This window comes from Bidens hawaiensis, unplaced genomic scaffold (genome assembly GCF_021521415.1).
Source record: "Bidens hawaiensis isolate Kalapana, Puna unplaced genomic scaffold, B.hawaiensis_p1.1 tig00001575_1, whole genome shotgun sequence".
NCBI classification, from domain to species: Eukaryota; Viridiplantae; Streptophyta; class Magnoliopsida; order Asterales; family Asteraceae; genus Bidens; species Bidens hawaiensis.
The window spans coordinates 2280301-2301788 of record NW_027491088.1 but is presented as its reverse complement, the minus strand read 5'-3'; the positions used below and the strand labels follow the sequence as shown (position 1 = coordinate 2301788).

The 21488-nt window shown below is 35.4% G+C and overlaps 4 protein-coding genes across 4 annotated transcripts; 1 reads left to right on the top strand and 3 right to left on the bottom strand.

Annotated features, from left to right (window-relative positions):
- The first annotated feature begins 1663 nt into the window (after positions 1–1663).
- On the top strand, positions 1664–6341 carry LOC143587761 (uncharacterized). Its single transcript, XM_077068955.1, has 7 exons — positions 1664–1811; positions 2001–2065; positions 3378–3935; positions 4004–4317; positions 4438–4536; positions 4935–5102; positions 5954–6341. Exons 3-7 carry the CDS (start codon positions 3407–3409, stop codon positions 6098–6100), a joined length of 1257 nt encoding a protein of 418 aa, XP_076925070.1. The 5' UTR covers positions 1664–1811; positions 2001–2065; positions 3378–3406; the 3' UTR covers positions 6101–6341.
- Positions 6342–7571: 1230 nt separating this feature from the next.
- LOC143587751 (uncharacterized) lies at positions 7572–12084 on the bottom strand. The gene is made up of 7 exons (XM_077068950.1): positions 11571–12084; positions 10481–10600; positions 10269–10351; positions 9725–10140; positions 8891–9228; positions 8302–8815; positions 7572–7964 (listed from the first exon to the last, which is right to left on the bottom strand). The coding sequence occupies exons 1-5, from the start codon at positions 11919–11921 to the stop codon at positions 8999–9001; spliced, it is 1200 nt and encodes a 399-aa protein (XP_076925065.1). The 5' UTR covers positions 11922–12084; the 3' UTR covers positions 7572–7964; positions 8302–8815; positions 8891–8998.
- LOC143586567 (uncharacterized) lies at positions 7768–8976 on the bottom strand. The gene is made up of 4 exons (XM_077068091.1): positions 8891–8976; positions 8682–8815; positions 8302–8598; positions 7768–7964 (listed from the first exon to the last, which is right to left on the bottom strand). Exons 1-4 carry the CDS (start codon positions 8974–8976, stop codon positions 7768–7770), a joined length of 714 nt encoding a protein of 237 aa, XP_076924206.1.
- A 2131-nt stretch (positions 12085–14215) lies between the features above and the next one.
- LOC143587722 (cysteine-rich receptor-like protein kinase 25) lies at positions 14216–18691 on the bottom strand. The gene is made up of 7 exons (XM_077068930.1): positions 17853–18691; positions 16349–16483; positions 16051–16175; positions 15745–15955; positions 15195–15432; positions 14935–15085; positions 14216–14775 (listed from the first exon to the last, which is right to left on the bottom strand). Exons 1-7 carry the CDS (start codon positions 18688–18690, stop codon positions 14413–14415), a joined length of 2061 nt encoding a protein of 686 aa, XP_076925045.1. The 5' UTR covers position 18691; the 3' UTR covers positions 14216–14412.
- Positions 18692–21488: the final 2797 nt, after the last annotated feature.

The following is a 21488-nucleotide window of genomic DNA, read 5'->3' as shown; positions in this document are numbered from 1 at the left end:
TTTTATTTTTGTTTATTTATTTTGTATTAATTAGTTAAAGTTGATTATGCATTAAATGTGTTATTGAATTTTGAGTGTTAATAATGAAGAGAAAGAAAAAGAAATGAATGGAAAGTAAAGAATTGATGTCTTCTTTAGTTTTTTTAAGAGAGAAAGAAAAAGAAAGATAAAAAGGATGTGTTTCCAAGTTTTATTAATGGAAATAAAGGAAAGAAAAGAGGGAAATTAAAGAAGAAAAGTGTGTGAAAAACTCTTTTTAAAATGGAAAGAATTGAGAAGAAAGAAAACTAGAAAGAAAAATGAAAGGGAGAATAAAGAAAATGAAAACTTTTTTTTCCTTTCCTTTTCTTTCTCTCGTTAAGTAAACTCGGAAACACAACGCAGCTGTCCTTAGGGATGGCAACGGGGCGGTTTCGGGGCGGGGAATGCCAATCCCATACCCGCCCCGGTTTATAAAACCCATTACCAAAACCGTCTAAAAACCCGCGGGGACTAAACGGGGAATCCCCATCGGGGATTCGGGGAAAACCGCGGGTATTCGGGGAACCCGTCTAGCATAAATGGTTTTTAAACGGGCTAAATTCCCCGTGGGGATCCCCATTTAACCGTCGGGTTCACCGTTTAAAACCCGATTGTAAGAAAATGATACAAAATTACAATACAATATTAATACACAAAAAGTTCAATATCCAAACACATTACACATACAAAAGACATTATTAATACATAAAAATGTTTATTTCTCCCATCACAACGGAAATTAACTTCATGATTGATCCTTCTTACACGTCCATACCGCACCCATTCAACCATTCAAACACTTGTCACGCCGGATTGCTATGATAATCAAACATTAACATATTAATTGGAAACTATATAAGAATCATTGTTAAACCATATTAAAATGTAAACGATAAACCATATATATATGTATTACCTCAATACCATCGTCACAATCATATTCAATAGTTTGGCAATATGCCTCGGAGGTTGTTCTAGGGTTAGGGTAAATGGCCAAATGGGAAAGTAGGAAACTGGTTTTAAACGGGTATACGGGAAAATGGGTTAGGCAGCCTTATTGGGAAAATAAATAATAAATAATATATTATATATAAATATAAAAATTATATTTAATTAAACGGGTTTTAAACGGGTATACGGGGCGGGTATACGGGGCGGGTACAGGCTATACCATACCCGCCCCGAACCCGATTAACTTAAACGGGGAAAACCCGAACCCGGACCCGTCCCCGATTAAGTGTCCCCGAACCCGCCCCGTTCGGGGCGGGTTTCGGTTTTCCCCATCGAGTTTGGGTTTTTTTGCCATCCCTAGCTGTCCTTCTGGTCAAATAAAATAAAAGTGATAGTTAGGATTTGAGATTTTTATATTCTCACGTTTCAGTAAGTTTTCTCGAAGTGACGGGATTCCTTACCGATAGTGTTTCTAGGTGAGTCGGACATGAAACATGTAATGATAAAAGTCAGTATAAACAACTAATATATTTCTAAAAATGAATCACTCGGGTATTGATGTTAGTTTTAATAAAAATAAAAAAATGCAACCACTTTGGTATATCTTTATTATATATTGATGTAATAATTTGCAAATAAATTGGGAATTGTAAACACGGAAAACAAAACAAATAAAGTTTCGGTTAAAAGCCAAAATTAGAGAAATAAGCAGACAAACAAATAAAGAGGGTTTTCTTCATCACAATCTCTTTCATTCTTTCTCTCCCAAAATAATAATATTAATAATAATATTATCTACAATATAATCGATTTCAAGGCTCCGATCAACCCTCATTAGGGTATGTTCTTCATCAATTTACCCCCAATTTCACCAATTTCTTTAATTCGTCATCAAATTTCCATCTTTAAGTAATTTGAGTAGATAAGACATTAACTTGATTCTGTTCACAAGCACACCGATCATCATTGCTTTCGAATTAAGGGTTTTTGTTGGATTATTAATGTGCTGATGATCGTGTTTCTTTTAGGGCTTTTTTTGCTCAATTTGGTAACTTAATTCAACCAAGCTCTGGAGTCTGTTGATGATAAAAAGGTACTATTTTTATGATGATTTATGTTTGTTTGATGGTTTTGTGAAGTGGGTTTTGTCGGAAAGTTGTGATTTTTGTTGACTTGTTTTGGGTTTTTTATGGGGGTGTGGATTGAAGTTGTTTTGATTCTCTTTTTGGAACTGTGAATTTGGTTTCCGGGTTTAAAATAAAATTAGAAGTAAATAAATGAAATTAAACCCTGTATATGGATGCTCTAATTCAAGATGAATACGTAAAATTAAGCCGAAAAGATTTGATTAAATGCTGATTGCAAGATGCTAGAAATTAAGTTTGAATACTTGAATTCATGAAAGTTTTACTAGGGCAACAAGATATTTTAGGGTTGGGTTTAATTGGTAAATAGAATACTTGATGTTGTCGAGCATAACCTTAAAGTAATGAAAAAATATCTGTAATGTTGGTACTTGGTGATGCTTTTTCGAATGCGGTTCTAGCATTGTTATGCTCGGATGCACCACTTATTAACGGGAAATAAGGGAAACGTTTCTCTTGATTGCGTGTGTCGATTTCAGTGCAGTTGTTTATTGTGAACTCAAACGAGTCCATACTGTATAGGGTTTTTTTAAAAAACAGTTTTGGTTGCGGTTGATTGTTTGACTATGTGTTACGTGTAGCAATTTTCTTTTTCAGACTGAACCACATTTAGATGGTAGTTACATTAATCGATTTATTGCACATTTAGGTGAGAATTCGGGTTTTGTGACGTTGTGCGAGTTATATGGCGTGCATTTCCTGTCGGTGTCTGTTGTCATATTAGTTGACTTAGGTTATCCGAGTACCGAAAGTGAATTTCACAAAATTTGTGGATAACATGGTTGTAAATTGAAGCATCTTCGGTAGATTATCCAAGAACATTATCACTCGTTTAATATGTTTCATTCTTAAGGGGTCCATTATTAGAATATTGAATTGATGTTTGTATATAGACACTAATCCGAACAATATTACAATATTTTTAGTTAAAAGGGTTCAAGTTTCTTTACCTATCGGTTGCCCTAGCAATAACATGATTTATTTCCATTTTGGATTGTCCCAAAATAAAACAATTCCCGTTATGATATCCTATTCCCAGATAAAGGCAGCAACTTTGTCTGTGAAAGTTGAATTCCAACAAACTCTTTTATCTTGTTTAAGGTTTATTGATTGCGTGTCGTGTACTTTTTGCAGTTTGTTATGATGGGCTTTCTTATCACTTATAGCTTTATGGTTTATCTCTGTGTTACTATAAATGTCGTATAAAATATTTTTGTATTTAATATTCTAATCTAGTTCATATTTTTCATGATTGATCAGGATTTACTTGCAGTTCATCATTCAACGACATGGGACAACGGAATATACTTTATACAGGCCCACCACTTGAAACAGAACATGGCCGTATTCTCCCGGAACCTAGTGTAGTACCTTACGGTGGACTACTGAGTTTCCCGCAACCTACTAATAATAATCTCGCAATATTACCTGGTTTTAATCCTCAACACCTACCAGAAAATCACGGACCTTTGCCACCTGGCATCACTCAATTCAATGGTCCAGATCATCCTCATCCTCACCTTCATCACCCTGCCAACAATGTATACATGACACCTAATGGTGCCCGGGTTTTCCAACCTGCAATCAATCACGAGATCCAAAATCCATTTATTGATGCGTTTAAAAGAAAGAACGCTGAAGGGTTCCCGGGAAATATGCAGTATTATTACCCGACACCTGGCTCTAGTTCTTCGGGTGCTATCGGGGTTGACCCGGTCTTAGCCCATAATACTGGTCATTTGATTCCGGGTAACTATGGTGGTCAACATATTCAACCGGTTTTGTGGAATCATGGTCCCGGTCTACCTTATCTTCAAGGTAATATATACGAATTTTTAAGATAAGTTAAATTGTGACTTTTAATAATATTAACTTGCTTATTCCAGGACCTATTCCGGGGGCTTTTGTGCACCCGGCAGCTGTCACGCCTCATCCGGGTCCCCACACTATTCACCACCCGCCACCGTCGCAGCCGCCAATGCAAGGACCTAATATAGACTTCCATTCTCAAGTGGCATCATCTTCACGCAGACTTCCAACAAATCCTTTTCAGAATGGTATTGAGCTGCCCATGCCTCGGTTTGTAGGCCCCGCACAGCCAACTGGTGTTAGAGTTTTCCAGCCTCATAGGCGGGAGCTTATGGTGGAGGCAACTGCAAGGCATCGGGCCTTTCCCCACTTGAGGGTTCTCCCTGAAGATGTATTATATTATACTCATAAAAATTGAAATCTTGCGATTGCTTTTGAATATTTTGAAACGGGAAATTGTGACTTTTGTTTGTTGGTTTTTTTTATAGTTTACGTGTTTTTTGACGTGTAGGGGGTTGCTATATTTGATATTTCTGGTTATCGTGAAGCGGGACATTCGGTTGATCATCTTAGAGATATGCGTTTGGACATCGATCACATGTCTTACGAGGTAAGTTGTCAAAGACCTACTTTAATTAAGTAATGTTTGTTTTGTTTTAAGAATGAACTCAGAAAGTTTACTTCTAATCCTATGTGAAAAATGTTCTTAAAAGGTTTGTTTTTTTATTATGTATACATAATGGAATGCTAATATAATATGTAATAATAAGGATTAATAGTTTCCGTATTTATTAGATATGTAATATTAGTAGTTTCCATATATTAGATTATTTTTTTTAATTGTCATTACTTGGGGATTAAGCTACATGCTTATCAAGTTATTGTCGGATTGCGATATCTCTATCATGCAAAGGGTCATTAGGGTTATAATTCATTATTCATAATTTTTGTATTTTAATATCATTGTTTGCTTCATATACTTCTTGCAACATTTTCCGTTTTATGCAGGAGCTTCTCGCGCTTGGTGAACAGGTTGGTAGTGCAGGCTCGGGTTTGTCAGATGAGTTTATTCTAGAACATTTAAAAACGAAAGTACTTGCTTCATCCAAATCTTCTTCTGAACCCGAAGATGCATCTTCTGCTGATCAAGAACTTAATTCTTGTGTGATTTGCCAGGTATTTAGTGAACTGTAATTTCATTTTTGCATTTTTTTGGGTTCCTACTTGCTTATTACCATTTCTTTATTATCACCTCCTTACATGATCTTGATCATATATTCTTGCTCATTTGCATGTATAAACATATTTTCTTCTTGCGTTATGGTGCACCATTAAAACAGTTAACTTTAGAATACATCTCTTATGCAAATTGCATAAAAAGGAAACCAACTTTGATCATCTTTCTATTTTAGCCGAGTGACGTTTTTAGGTTAAATTTAGCAATCGTCCATCAATATATATCAAAACTTTTGGCTCAAGGTATTTCTTATAAGTTGGCCGGTAAGTCGGTAACCGTTTTTCCATATGTCATGTCAGCGTCTGCGTCATGTAGGAATTGAAGTCAACATGGTCAATGTTGTTATCATAAGTTGCAACATCATTGTTTTGATTTGGTTCATATTACCTTGAATTGAAAAGTCAATAGCTCGGGCTTGGCTCATTTCGAGCTCTATTTAAATATATTGAACTCGGCTTCTGATTAGTTTTTCAAACTCGAGCGCTCGTTTATTACTCGCGCGTTAGCGACTTGGCTCGTTTACCCCCCCCCCCCCTGAAAATTTTGACAATTTTTTTTGGGTAATTTAATGTTTTTTCTTGTGAAAATAGTTACATGGCATATAAAAGCAGTTAAAGTCGGTTACTTTGTTGTGAAAATTTCTTCGTTTGTCGCTAGTTTTGGCTTCGATATATAGTTATTGATCCTAAATTGCCGTTCTTTTTTGGGTATGTCATAACTACATTTTATATCTGTTATCAGTTTCAAGTCATACGCTACAGTTATTCATTGATGATTTCTGTTTTTACAGACCGATTATGATGAAGAGGAACAAATCGGGGTGCTAGATTGTGGGCATGAGTATCATGTCGAATGTGTGAAAAAGTGGTTGACCGTGAAGAACAGCTGCCCGGTTTGCAAGTCAACGGGGCTTGGTGCAAAAGCAACGCAGTCGTAAGAGAAAGAAGAAGGCTTGTAATGATGATGTTATAAGTATACAAGTAAAGAGACGGTGGTGTTCTTTCTCCTTTTATAAATTATGGTAAATATTAAACTTTGTTTTGGTTCTTTATGAGATGAGACAGTTGACAAAGTGTTGAAAAGAAGGTGATCTCTCCTTTGAACCTTTTTGTATAGACCCTTGTTCACTCTGTTTGGAGTGATGTGTACTTATGAATGTTAATATCAGGTTGAACATTCATTCAGTCTTTCATGTTTGGTGTTCTTGATGTGGCATGCATGTATAGCCAGTTTGGCCGTTTTGAAATGTGATTTCAGTCATTGGTCATTAGTTCATCTTTAATGTTCTTTAATGGTTTTAGTAGGTTTAATTTCACATTATGGTCACCAAGTTTCTTTCACCTCTTTTACATTTTGTAAAAAAAATTTATAAATGGTTTTTTTATAAAAAAAGGCTAATTTGAAAACATACTTAATCTCGGTTACTATTTAATGATTTTTGGGTTTTTTTTTCTTTTTTTTTTTTCAGTTTGACTTATATTAAATAATCATGAAAGTTGGTTGTTTTTCAGTGATTTTTTCATCAATACATATTTATTTGATTTAACTTGAAAAACTTTGATTGATTTTACTGATACATTTGAAAACTTAGTTACTGTTGTATTAAGGTGCATAAAAGCACTAGTAGAAAGTTTTGATTCATATTATTTTAAATCCTATTTTAAGTTTTGTTTTGAACTGATTTTTTACAACACATGTTTTACACTTTTAAGTTTTGTTTTGAAATGATAAATTTACAACAGATGTTTTACACTTTTTTCATGTAGAGGTAGGCCTCCATGGCTCTACCAATGGTCGGTGTTTAACCCATTTTTATTTGCAGTAGTCATGAATGAGTTGTTAAAGTCAATTCAGGAGTCAGTTATATGGTGCATGCTTTTCTTTGACTGTATTGTGTTAGTCACGTAAAGTATATAGGGCATGATCGTGCGGCTAGAAGAGCGACTTAGAGAGCAAAAGTTTTAAGGATTAGCCGCTTAAAAGCAGTGCCTTTATTGTGACTTAAGTGTGTGTGGGGGGGGGGGGGGGGGGGGAACGCCAACGATGAGGACGTCTAGATCACCATTGAAGGCTAGTTGGTTCCATGGGCAACCAAGTTCAAATACTTATGATGTTTGCACAGAGCGGTGGAGACATGGATAATGACGTACTGACGGAGTCCATCACCTCCATTCAGGTTGGTGTAGATGTAGAGCAGTCACATGGGCATTGTGACAGAAGGTTCCCAACTAAATTATAGCAGAAAATTTATGGGGTTGCAGTTCGACTAACTATGTTATACGTGTCAAAAGGCCGGGCCATCAAGAAGACACGGACACGTAAGTTAGGTGTGACGGATGTGTGTACAGACAAGGTTGGCCCAAATAACGAACACGTAATTGTAGCCATTTGGATTACAACTTTCTTGCTTTCTTTTTTTCTTAAATTTAACAACAATGAAGAATCAATACAATGTTAAAGCTATCAAACAAAATTGCTCCCAGTGAGCTCTGTATTACACGGGGATACGAAAACTGCAATACTGGACAAGGAATACAGACTAACTTCTATCAAAATTTTGAATTATCCCCTCTAATAAACACCAACAAAAATGGACCCAAAGGCCTATACATACGAATTGGCCCAACATCGCGTGTTATGTTGTGCGAATCCAATAGCGTTTTCCATGTGCTCTTTCAAGATTAATAGTTCTTCACTTTTTTCTTTTCCTAAATATCTACAAGCTGTAACAACATACGCGGATTCTGGACCATAAAGATGACACGCCGATGCAGCTTTGTATGCTACAAGCTCCAAGTTCCCTAAATACATAATCATGTTAAATAAGTTCATACTCCCTCCATCCCATTTTAAATGTCAAGGGACCCAAAACACACAAATTAAGAAATGCTTGATCATTTTATTTTATGAGCTGTAAAATGACAATAATGTATTATGGCTAAAAACCATTTTTGTAAAATGAAACATCTAGTATATGTGTAAGGGCACAATTGGAAATTGAATTTATATATATAGAAATGACATTTAAATTGGGACAACCAAAAATGGAAAAATTGACATTTAAAATGGGGCGGAGGGAGTAATATTCAACGCTCTGAAAAAGTGAATGTAAAATAAATAAATAAATAAATAAAATACCTGAATTAGCTTCTGATAGTAGCATAGTTTGACTGAAATGGCGTGTCAACCACCATCGACAACGTAATTTCCAGTTCTTTTTTGACACATCAACTTGAAACATATCAGGGATATTCTTCCAAGAGTTAATGTAACAGCTTTCACCGTCACCGTTGACACAACTTGACATTCTATCCTCATCGCATCTGGAAAGTTCTATGAAGCATGAAGCGAACTCTTTCCAAATATCGCATCCTGCATATGTAGCATCTAAATGCAAAGCAATCATCTCTACCAAACTTTCTCTACTGTAAACTCCTGAAAATTTATACAAAACAGACTAAGTATATATGAATCGACAAGTTATATAATTCAAACAATATAAAGAGGTGATAACATGCCCGCATGATGCAAGTTTATTAGCTTTGAAAGTGAGTGGCTACAAGTTGGATCTTTTCTTAATGTGTCCTCGAAGCAGCTGCACAATTTGTTCGCATCTTCTTTGGAAAAATGTTCAAGAAGACTAGCTTTTAACCTTCATTAATAAAAGAGTTTAATTAACAAAATTACAAAAGAATAATAAAATGAATTAAGAAACTGTTTTTTTTACCTAAAAGGAAGTGCAGCATGCGAATTTTGAACGACACTTTCAACCTCTTCTATAGCTTCTTTGACTTGATCCCCAAACAAAAGCATCTGTCAAAATTGAGTTTTGAATTTAAATAACTACAAAAGTTTTTTTGAAATAATATTTTTTATAGATAATGTTGCTTGCCTGTATTAGGGGAAGTAAAGCCTCATAAGCTGGTGGAGTGGAATGAAGAGCCTTCTTTAAATGATCAACTGCAGCCTTATAGTGGTCATTTTTTATACTGTTTTGAAGAGAGATGAAATCCTCGAAACTATTTGTTTTTGGAAATCTTATGGGCATCAACAAACCTTCTAAATCTGTACCATAATCAATCAATTACATACAAGTCTATATAGAAAACAAGAAACATAAAAAAACTAATGTAAGGAGTGCGAAAAAATATAGTAGTTTAACCAAACACCAAACATCAGAAAAATTACCATGCTGCGAATGATATTGCTAAGACAAATGTAAACACAATAACACAGTTTCAGCAGCGTACCACTTTTGTTAATCAACACTTTTTGCTCAATAACATTAATTTGAAAAAAAAACAATTAGCGATATTGTGTTTGCTCTTATAAAATACTTAAAATCAGTTTTTTCGGTTCGCTCTGGCTCGTTTCTTTTTTCCAGTTTTTGGTTGATTGCAAAACTAAAACCAAACCAAAAAATCGAATTTTTAAAAAGTATAAAACCAAACTGTTGGTTTTTTATTGGGTTCGGTTATTTTGGTTTTATGCACACGGCACACCTCTGTAATCAAAAGTATATAAGCCAAAATGCCCTGTATAAAAAAAATTGAAAACTCACCATGCGTATTGACAATAGAACCATAAACTTTGTCACCAGTATGCGGGAACCGCGCAGTGTTTCCATTTTGATCACTCTCATCAGAAATCATATGGAGTTCATCAAAATTCATATGGAGTTCATCATACTCAGGTTTTTCTTTTTTCACTTCTTGCTTGTAATTTCCAACAGAGGTATTTGAATCTGGCTTTTGAATTTCCACATCAGCACCTTCTTGTCCATTAGAGTAATGAACTGACATCATACCTTGGGACTCGGACATCCCTGATTGAATGGAAGTACTAGACTCATGTGAATCATCATGTAAACGAACACAAACTTCTTTCGATATACCCTTGTACCATATATGACAATAAGCTAACCCTACAACCAAATTTGCTATTGGGTCTTTTGAAAAGTCTCTATCTTGCTTAAGACTGATTATAAAACAAATTTAATTAGTGTTGGAAATAATCTTGAGTCAAGTTCACATGTGAAAGAAATAAGTTTACAAGTGAAATATTCTTTTGATTAATGTACTTTTTTCGCAAAACAAAATGCTAACCTTATTATAGTCTGTATGGCGTCATCAGTTTTACTTCGTGAAAGATGGAATAGGAGGAATTCTAGATGTACATCTAACCTACCCTGCCAAAAATCAAATGTTCAATTATTAAGATATAACACACAAGATGTAAGTTATAATAATGTTGCAACAAATAATTGATGATTAATAGACAAAAGTATTATATAAAATGCAACTTATTTAGACAATACCTTCAATGACCGTTTATTTTTACCATCACCATCCTTCTTCATCCATATATCATACACCTTCCGGACCGTTTTATGTTCCAATTTGGCAGCCTTCATACGTTCTAAAAGCTCCAATGTAGCCTAAATAGCAAAAGGAAACCAAATTGTTTATTGCACTATCACAACAATAAAAGTCAAAACCAATTAAAACAGATATGTGCAGCATTTGCAAAACTATAATATATACATGAGTTCTCCGATAAACATGTTATCAGTGGAATTTTACTGAGTATGTTTATTACAGGCGTGTAGAGTCAGACAACATGCCAGGTCAGTTTATAAAAAGGTTATTTTGGTTCGGGCCAAAATGGCTGCGAGTCAGAACAAACCAACTTAGAAGGGAATCAGAACCGAGGTGAACCTTAAGAACAATCTGTGCTTTAAAATCATGGAGGTGAATAACGAGTTAAGAAGGGTTGATTACCACTAAGTCCTAGGCTCCTAGCAAACAGGTCGGGGTCGGTGGCTTTGGGTTATGGGTCAAAACATCTTTTGGGTCAGAACGGGTTTTGACTCCAAACATGTTGATTAAAATATATTGTTTTAAAACTGTACATTTCAGCTTCGGTTCTGAGTTCTGACTTTCTGGTTTTTAGCACCGGTTACGTGCGTCTGAAGGAATGCCGGTTACGTGCATTCAGGTGCTGTTACACCTAACGGGCTCCAAGGAATGCACGTCCGGTGCAATGCAAGTTTGCAACAAACGTAACCCACCCCTTCGGTCCTGGTACTAAACCTTACGCTTGACCCGTTACCCATCCCTTCGGGTCAGGCCGTCAGTTTTGGGTTATGAGTCAAAACAGCTTTCGGGTCAAAACGGATTGATTTTAAAAAATGTTTCTGAGTTGACTTTCTAGTTGTCAGCGCCAACTTCAGGCGTTCAGGCATCCTACCCGTAAGCCCGAAACCCAAAAACCAGCATCAAAAGCCCCAATTTTTAAAAGGCAGGCATTCTTACTAAACTGTTAAAAGTTCAATTGAATTATTAACATTTAACAGGAATGAATTTAAAGAACAAATGACATGAACTATTAAAGTTAATTAAACATACCCAATACTTATTCCGATTGCTTCGAACACCACTCTCCTTATACGTCCCCTTCAATAATAAACTCAACACACCACACGCTTCCTCCCAATTCTGCCGCCGAACCAGTTGCCGGAGAATACAACGGAGTCTTTTCCGGTGCTCCGATCGCAAACTCCGTAACTCTCGTCCAATACCAATACCCCTCTTCAAAACATAAGATGGCTTCCGTACAGACAACAATATCCCCTTAATATTCTTCTCCTTAACAAATACGTCATCGTCGTCAATCTTGCTCTGTTTTCTCTTACTTGTTTTGGGTGTCTTGGGTTCGTTAATAGGTATTTGTTCGTCAAGTTCCATGGGATCCTCCATTGAATATTATTGTTAATGGGTCTGGCAAGATTTATGCAATGGTTGAGAGTTCTCCGGAGAGGAGTGTGGCGGCGACGGAGGTACGCCGGTGATGGTTAACGGCGATGTGTACGGGTTATTATAGTGTTGATTTCTTTCAAGGGTTATGAACGAAAGTGTATGAGGAGTCTGGTTCATAGCCCAATGATTAAACCCAGCCCATTTATTTTATTTTAAATACTCAGAAAGAAAATGTTATTATTTATCGTTAAATTTATAGATACATTGTTTACATCACATAATTTTTTAAAGTGTTGTTTGTGGAGTGGAGAGAAACGTAATAATAAAGGTGTACGAAAATATTTGATTTAAAAAATAGAAAAAATGTTGTGACTTTTAGTGTAATTATATGATTGTGGATCTATAACGGGTTATGAAAACTCTAAACAACTATAATCGTCCGTAAGGTTTTGGTCACACCTATCATTTCCATTCAATACATCTTTTAAGTTTTCTTTAAACGGAAAACTGACACCATCTATGAAACTTGAACCTTTGATATTTGAAAGAGTTTACGTTAACAATCACCTTGATACCATTGGATTAGAAAAACTTGAGTATTTTCATTCCCAACTTATCGTTTTTTTAGTCACTTTTTAATTTATCATGGTATTTTTTGGATGTCATCATACATCATCTATTCTTACGGTTAGAATTCAAACGGCGTTTTACGCATCTCTTCCATGACCATGCTATAGAATTAACAGTTTTTTTACAGTTACGAATTACTGCAGACAATAAAATACAACATCAACAAGTGGGTATGTTTGCTTGTATGTATACATTTAACTTGATTAAAAAAATAAAAGTGGACATTTTAATATATGAAATACTTGTATGTAGAGGTGTAAAAATTGGGTTTTTGTAATACTTGGTTCTGGGTATGATCGGGTATTGAAAAATCTTGTATTGGCATTACCCGAGTCAGGTTTGGTATTGTCCCTAAAACCATACCCTATGCACCGGGTCTGGGTCGGGTATAAAACCGGGTATTCTAAAACTAGGTGTTTGAATACCTTATTTCTGGGTATGAAAAAACCCCTATTTTCAGGTTTTTTCGGGCGTTTTCCCTATATTTTTCGAGCATAGGTTGGGTTTTTAAGGGGGTGCACTTTTTGAAGTATTTTTCGGGTATTTGAAAAACCTGGTTTCGAGTATTGGAAAAACCCGGTTCCGGTTTTCGGGGTATTATTTGGTACAAATCGGGCCTGGTTCCTGGTACATGTTTTGGTTCAGAAATGCATATCATATCCGTATCTTATGGGTAGATTCAGGTATTGGTTCAGGTTTTTTTTTTCAAGTTCAATTCTAGGTTCAGGTATTTTGTGTATCTGAGCAAGGTTATAATAAAAGTAGATTTTTACTAAGAAGTGTAGAAAGTGTGTTTTCACCATTAGATCTAATAAAACACACCGCACAATAAACATACCCCAACTAAAATAAAACACACCATACAATAAACACACTTTCCATATCCACCATCAAATCAACAAATCTAATTAAACACACTTCACTTCTGATTTTAATCCCACCCTTGCATCTTTACTTGTGTAAAATATATACATTTGAACTAATATAAGAAAGACCCTCAAGTTACCTTCTATGTTTTCTTGAACAACAAAGTTACTATTATAAACAACTAAACAAGGACCCATTAAAAAGTATATGAGGAAAACCAGATGTACATATATGTTTATGTTCGAAGTAGTGTGTGATTCGTTATATTCTCATAGGTTAATGCATATATACATTTGTTTGTAAGTACTGATGAAAACAAAATTCTTATTTCGTTAAGTTTTTATAAATCGTTTTATGTAGTGAGATGTTATAATGTAATAATTTGATTATATCACATGCCCCGTGTGGCTGTGTTGTGCGTGCTATAATTTTTTAGTACGTATAATATTGAATATAACTAATCCGAAGTTGTGTTTATAATCCAAGAGTGTCAATACTTTCTAAATCTCATTATCAGTTTGCAAAAGGTTGTAAAGTTTTAAGCCGATATATATTACATGACCCAATCATGTGACTATTTCTCAATATATCGAGACTATTTCTCAATATATATTATGTGAAAAGAACGTTGTTCATATGGAAGAGCCAGATAAAATTGTCCATAGAGGTTGCGTAATCAAAACAGTGGCCTTAGCTATTGTTTTAGAACCTAAAATCTATAGAGGTTGCGTAATCAAAACAGTATTTACATTGCCGCATTATGTTTCTATTGTAAAATAATTGCATGTGATCTCATTTAGATTACAGAAGATGAGAAAAAAAACTACAAAAGTGAAATAAGAAAATGATGAACTATTTGGATAAATTAAGACTCATGTTTATGATACAAGTGCACACACAAAATGCATCTTTACCTTCACATGCAATGTTTAATTGTAGAATGGAAATATGTTTCAAAACCAAGTTAGTACCATATAGAGTGCATTATTAAAGCCTATCTAGGAATTATCTCAGATATTGAAACATCATTTACTGAAAACTCGGATGATTTTGGTATGCTTGATTTTCCGATTCCACCACTGCTTGTCGAGGAACTATACTGATGAAAAAGTGGCATTTCAGGATCAATTTTACTATGCATGAAGAATGCAGGCTCTGATGGTACCGGAATGGTGAGAGAGAAGCTATTGAGCATAAGAACAGCTGAGGCCATCGTTGGCCTATTCGCAACATTTTCTTGAACACATAATAACCCAATGTGGATACTTCTAATGATATCATGCAACGAACCTGATCCTGTCCTTAACGTGGGATCTATAATATCTATCACTGTCTTATTCCGCCAATTTTTCCATGCCTACAATAAAGAAAAGATTGGTTTGTTAGCACAAAAGTACAATAGTGAAACTAAATTTTTCAATGTCAATGGAATGTTATCGTGTGTGCGTGTATATATATATATATTACATGTATATGCTCTTCTAATTAGATTTTAAAATATAAGATGGATACTTACAAAGCTAAGAAGGTCCTCAACGCTCTCTCCTTTATGAAAACATTGGTTCTTTTGACCTGTTATCGTCTCCAACACCAACACCCCAAAACTAAACACATCTGATTTTACTGAGAACTGGCCATGCATTGCATATTCTGGAGCCATATAACCACTACATAAGAGAATAAAGAAACTAGAATATTAGCACTTGCACTATCATGTAAATAAAACAAGCTTCATAAATTTCCAAGTATCAAATTATTTGAAGATCATATACTTACTAGGTACCAACAATTCGACTTGTATCACCTTGAGTTTCCTCAGGTTTAAACAACCTTGCCATGCCAAAATCTGCAATTTTAGCATTCATTTCCGCATCTAACAAAACATTACTAGCTTTTAAATCACGATGAATTATCCTTAGACGAGAGTCTTCATGAAGGTAAAGAAGTCCTTTTGCAACACCCTTGATGATCTTGTATCGCTTTTCCCAATCAAGAAGTGTACACTTAGTTTTATCTACAACAACCATCGACATGTATATGCATTACTAACAATATCCTATAAAAACCATATTTTGCTATCCAAAAATAGTCATTATGTTGATCAGTAATAAGCTCTTTCATTTTTTAAAGATGAAATCAATTTATGGGATATAAGAATAGTTACTTTATTTTTTGTAAAGAAGTTACTAAACGTAAACCTTATGCTTAAGCGTTTCATACTTTCATCTAGTTATCAAAACCCATAGTTCCTTCAAAATTTGTATAAATGTCTGTTGTGGGGCACAATATATTGGGTGGAAAAGAGGACCGCTCTTAAAAAACTTACCAAAAATAAACTGATCAAGACTTGCATTTGGCAAGTACTCATAAATGAGAAGTCTTTCACTTCCTTCTATGCTAAACCCGAGCAATCTGACCAAATTACGGTGTTGAAGCTTTGCGACTAGCAGAACCTCATTCTTAAATTCTACATCACCTTGCCCGGAATCCCTTGCTAGTCGTTTTACTGCTATTTCCTGTCCATTCCCAAGCGTACCCTAAGTATTAGATGATAACATATATTAGTGTTCCATTAACATAAAGGTTCTATTATTGGAATATAACAAGCAATATTAAATTTGTGTATATATACCTTGTAAACCGCACCAAATCCGCCTTTTCCTAACTTATTATCTTCAGAAAAATTATTTGTTGCAGCTTTTACTAGGCTAAAGGTGTATTGCAAAGACTCGGCATTGGTAATATCCATAGTTTCAGCTGTTAAAACAGCAGCAAATTAAATTTTTTTATTGAACAGTTGTTATCCATATACTAACACAATGGCTCAAAAATTGGTGTAGTATGTCAAAATGATAGTATTATGGTGCTAAAAATATTGGCAGTGCATGTTTGAGTTCTTGCAAATATGATTTCAAACTATTAGGACTTACTCTCTGTGGTTTCAGTTGACAAATTTTCCCTCCTTTTGATCCGTCGTACGAAGATACAAATGCTAATGATTATTAAGACGACAGTGACTATTGAAATAGTAACTATTATCGTCACCGTCGTGCTAGAACTTTTTCCTACAAGAAAATGAGTGCATTACCAAATATTCGTGTATTATATCGTGAAAGAAATCATAAGAAGGATTATATAAAATTAAACAACCGAGTCATAGTATTAACAATACTACAATAGGTTATGTTAATTATGTTGGAAAATTTGTTACGTGTGCATTAGTAGGTTGTTATGACACAACAAATGCACACTAATAGACATTGATGAATGAGATATCGATGTGTGATTGTGTGTATTTGAAAGAAAATACTATAGTGGTGTATTCCACATTGGTGGGATGAAAAACTTGTGCCTTGTTTTTCCTCTATAAATAGAGAGGTAAACTAAGTTGCAACACACACCAAACCTTACACACAACACAAGCATTGTTGCAAGGTTTTTCCAACTTCTTCTTCTTCTACATTTCTGGTTTCTTTTATTCGAACCTTTTTCAGGTTTACGGTTAACTCCGACAGTACTACTGCTCCGGCTGTTGTACCATGGGAAACAACGAGTTCTCTTGGGAGACTCGAAATATTGTTTTAAGGGCCCCGTGTTCAACACGATCCTCAGCCAAACCGTTTATATTTTTTTTTCGTATTGTATTTGGTTTATTTCTTTGATTATGTATTGTATTTCAGATTCTTGTATTGTATTGTATAAGTAATAAAACTGTTTGTTAATTTTCTGTTTATTTACTCAATTCACGAATTCGGTTCCTACAAATTAATCATTTTATAAAGACTAAAATTCAAGAGTCAAGACACATCCAATGTTTTATCTAGAATGTAATTGGTAATGCAAGAATTCATGAAATGTAACAAGGAGATGGATATTAAGGATGTTAATCAAGTTGGAATTCATTTTACATGGATTCAAAATCCAAAGAGATGTTGGTTATTTACTTAGAAAACAATTTGGTCGATTTGACACAAATTCCGGCTTCCTTCACATATATGAACTATTGACGAGATTATATTGGCTTTAAGTTTGGCCAGTCCTCCCAAACAGTTTGGTTGTTCTTTTGGGTATTTCTAGAAATTAGGGCTGCCAATTGGGTACTTTTTTAAGACACGATAAGACCTGTTAATCAAAAAAGTGCGGTATGTGATTTTTTTATTTTCTTATATAGTTGAAATTAATAGGCTAGACTTCATCATTTTCCCTTATTGGTACACAAAACTTAAAACTGTCTTATAATCATGACATATAAAGCAGTTAAACGAGTCGTATTCATGTTTGATATTTGTGTTACGTGCGTCGCTTCTTACCTGTTAAACATGTTAAGACACGAATTGTCAGCCCTACTATAAATGAGAGCTAGTTAAGAAATGTTGTTGGTCAAAACGATCATTTTGGTCCCCATATACACGTTGTCTATAAAATAACTAATACCTGGCGACGACGATGCTGAAACTGGCGGGGAAGCCAGGGAAGTCGGCGGTGCTGGCGACGAAGATGGCGGTGGTGTTATGACAAGAGTACTCACGTTGAAGAATCGATAAATCTCGTACCTGAAGTTACACGTAGGTTTAAGAGTTCTCCCTCCAACACTCCCGCTATATCTCAGGCCAAACCGATTGACAGCGTCTTCCAAACAATCACTACACTCTAGACTCGATAAGTCCGGATTACACTGCACAAGCCCATAAATTGTTGTGAAATCCGGCCCTGTCCTGTTCCCACTGGCAAACTTCTTTAGCGAACCGCCTGCAGCAGCGTCGGCTCTCAGCTCGATCAACAACGGTCTTAGATCACCATTAAACTGATCCTTGTTTGTCGCGTTTCGGAAATTCCACATTAACCATGTAGTCCCTCTGGGAGTGTTTACATTTCCAGATATAGTCTGGTTGGAGTATCGCAGCGAACAGTAATCGTAGTATACTATCGCTTCCTTTTGGTTCGGGCAGAGTTGTTGCAAGTTAACAATGGAGCTATTGAGACAACTCAGACACATATCTAGATTAATGTCGCCTCGACAAAGGGCGACCGAGTTGACTCTATCGATGCCTTGACCACTGGAGGAGTTGAAGAAACCTAAACCCGAGTTGGTGGAAGGAAGGGCGGAGAAGGCAGTGATGAGGTTTCTTTGGTATGTACTGTTTCTTGTATAATTAGTAGCGTTTTCGCAGACATGGTGTATGTACTCGGGTTGAGCCCGAGTAAAGGTATTGGTTAAATATATGAAACTAACAGTGAGCCATAAGATGAGAGTTCTTGAGGGTATGGACATGTTTGGTAGCCGGTCCAAGTCAGACAATGGTGCGTGTGTGTTAACCGTATGGTTTGGGGTATGTAATGAACCGCCACACGTTTTCTCTCACATTTAAAGACAATTGAAATATGTATCTTGAATTGTGTTAGAAAATATCTTTCAAAAGTATTGACTTACTATAACGTGTAGACTAAAATGATAAAAGCCTTCTATATATTGAATATTATCGAGTGGTCCATATATGTTTTAAGACTAAAATGATACAATAGGCTGCGATGATAAGTCTGCATGGGTTTGTATATATATTATAATTTCCAAAAGGAAAAATTACAAATTTTGTGCTTTTGAATTACATAAATTACGGAATGAATCATTTTTCAAAAATAATTTCAATCTTTGTCCTTTATTTGCATGTTTGTCATGGTTTTCGTCCTTTAAGCTAACACCCGTTAGCTAGCCCCATCTGCATAACATGTGATGGGCATAAAGGTCTTTTCCCCCTGCCCTTCTCTTTCCTCCTTCTACTCATCTAAAACACTAAAATAAATTAAACATTTTATAATTCTCAAACCCTAATCCCCAAATTCTTCCCAATGAATCCCCTTTTGTGCTTCAACCAACCATCCAATCCACCACATAGCTCCTTCAATGGCGATTTATCTCCTCCGGTGTACTCCATCGGTGCCAATTTCATCATACAACTCACCTCTATCAACTAACTCCTTCCACTCCAATCAATTTCCGTAGAAAATCCGGCAACTTACATTTATGGCCATCGCCGGTCCCACCAATCCAATGGTGACGCCGCTGCTCAAGGATCTGTATCAGTTCACCATGGCATATGCTTACCGGAAAGCTGGAAAATATAACGAACCCTAACCTGCATTTGCTGCTGCTACTGTTGATGCTTCACCAGATCAAATCGCGCCACCGCTAGCGCCGACGAAGACGACGGCGATGCGGACGCCGACGGCGGTCCTCCACCGCCAGATTGCATTTAAAAACCTTCTATATTTAAAATTAAAAACCGGTGTGGGTTACCTCAACGCCGTTCTCCGGTTCTTGACCTATACCCCGCCGCTTACTAATTTATGTCTCCAGCTTCAACACTTTGCTTTATGTATGTCTTCTAATTCTGCTTTTGTTTGCATTTTGGGGATTAGGGTTTGAGAATTATAAAATGTGTTAATTTATTTTAGTGTTTTAGATGAGTAGCAAGAGAAGGGGCAGGGGAAAAGACCTTTATGGCCGTCACGTTTTATGCACATGGGGCTAGTTAACGGGTGTTAGCTTAAAGGACAAAAACCATGACAAACATGCAAATAAAGGACAAATATTGAAACTATTTTTAAAAAAGGACCCATTCCGTAATTTATGTAATTCAAAAGGACAAAATTTGTAATTTTTTCTTTTCAAAAAGTTTTATTTTTCATTTTTGTTAGCATTTTTCCTACAAATTAAAACCTTTTTAAACATAATGACTTTTCAACAGACCAATATGACAATTTCTAATGTGAATTTTCAAAGGAGGGGATATGTCAAGAAAGATAGAGAGAGAGGTATGTACTTTAGCTTAATTCCTAAACATTTGAATCTCAAAATACTAACTACGTACGTATAAAAATACTAACTAAATATTAAATAATAATGAGATACTACATATATATACATGTAGGCTATATATATGCAGCTCTGGACTTAAGAAAATTTAACTTAGCCGTGGATATCCCTTTGGTGATGACATCTGCAAGTTAATGAGTGGTAGTAACATGATGAACCTGGAGGTAGCCATCCCAAAAACCATGTCCCTGATAAAATTTAAACTAATCTCAGTGTATTTAGTTTGCTGATGAAAGATATGATTAACATTCACATAAGTAATACTAATGTTGGCATACCAAAGAGTGAGTGCAGTACAGCTCTTATGCATACAATCCACATGATCTCAACATCAGTATGAGAAACAGCTCGTTACTTGGTTGCTTGTTGGAACACCATTGAAAAGATTTGAACGAAGAAAAACATAACATGTAGTCGAACTCGATCACAATCGACAAAATCATGAATTCGATATGGTAATAACCAATCAGTGCCATTTCGGTCTTTATTAAGAAAATGAGAAACCTTACAAACACAATAAGGCTAACTGTAGTGGGCGACGTTGGAGGGCGATTTTGGAAGAAATTGTAGAGGAACAACCCCCCCCCCCGATATTGGGGCGATAAGGGGCGGGTGATATTTGTCGCCGGATTAATGTTATTAATTTTATTATTATTATATAACTATGTGTGTGTGTTATATATATACACACATATATATATATATGATTGATTTCTTTTGAGAACCACTTTGAATTTTAAGAACTCGAAAGAACTCAACGTAACAATTTTTTTTTACAGATGTGTAATACGTAAGAGTAAATGATGTACAAAAAATTACGGTATTTTTTTACACACCGAATCGACTTTTTACACATGTGTAACTAACGTTTAAACTTGTGTAATTATCAAAAATATTTATTCTCTTTCATGCTTCATTTTTTAATTAAAATTAATCTCAGCCACATATATCAAATCATTTAATTAAATGTGTGGTTCAAAATTGAGTTCTTAAAGTTCTTAAAACTCACCATGCTTCACAAAATAACCCTCCCCTATATATATATATATAATTACTATTTGTAGCCCTACACCATTACACCCCAAAAACAAATTCTCACCCCTTACTGACTGGGCGCCACGTGTCGCAATTCGCCCCAATTTGTTGCCCTCCACTACGCATAGCCTAAGAAACCACAGTCGGTCCACATGCCTTGT

Coding starts and splice junctions, on each gene's coding strand:
- LOC143587722 (XM_077068930.1), bottom strand. CDS start 18,690: ATGTCCATACCCTCAAGAACTCTCATCTTATGGCTCACTGTTAGTTTC. Junction 15,086..15,194: donor AGTCGAATTGTTGGTACCTA/GTAAGTATATGA, acceptor TCTCTTATGTAG/TGGTTATATGGCTCCAGAAT. Junction 14,776..14,934: donor TTGAGGACCTTCTTAGCTTT/GTAAGTATCCAT, acceptor TCTTTATTGTAG/GCATGGAAAAATTGGCGGAA.
- LOC143586567 (XM_077068091.1), bottom strand. CDS start 8,976: ATGCTTTTGTTTGGGGATCAAGTCAAAGAAGCTATAGAAGAGGTTGAA. Junction 8,816..8,890: donor CATGCTGCACTTCCTTTTAG/GTAAAAAAAACA, acceptor TTATTAATGAAG/GTTAAAAGCTAGTCTTCTTG. Junction 7,965..8,301: donor ACTATCAGAAGCTAATTCAG/GTATTTTATTTA, acceptor TTATGTATTTAG/GGAACTTGGAGCTTGTAGCA.
- LOC143587751 (XM_077068950.1), bottom strand. CDS start 11,921: ATGGAGGATCCCATGGAACTTGACGAACAAATACCTATTAACGAACCC. Junction 10,601..11,570: donor GCAATCGGAATAAGTATTGG/GTATGTTTAATT, acceptor TTTGCTATTTAG/GCTACATTGGAGCTTTTAGA. Junction 10,141..10,268: donor GCCATACAGACTATAATAAG/GTTAGCATTTTG, acceptor TTTTATAATCAG/TCTTAAGCAAGATAGAGACT.
- LOC143587761 (XM_077068955.1), top strand. CDS start 3,407: ATGGGACAACGGAATATACTTTATACAGGCCCACCACTTGAAACAGAA. Junction 3,936..4,003: donor CGGTCTACCTTATCTTCAAG/GTAATATATACG, acceptor TGCTTATTCCAG/GACCTATTCCGGGGGCTTTT. Junction 4,537..4,934: donor TCGATCACATGTCTTACGAG/GTAAGTTGTCAA, acceptor CGTTTTATGCAG/GAGCTTCTCGCGCTTGGTGA.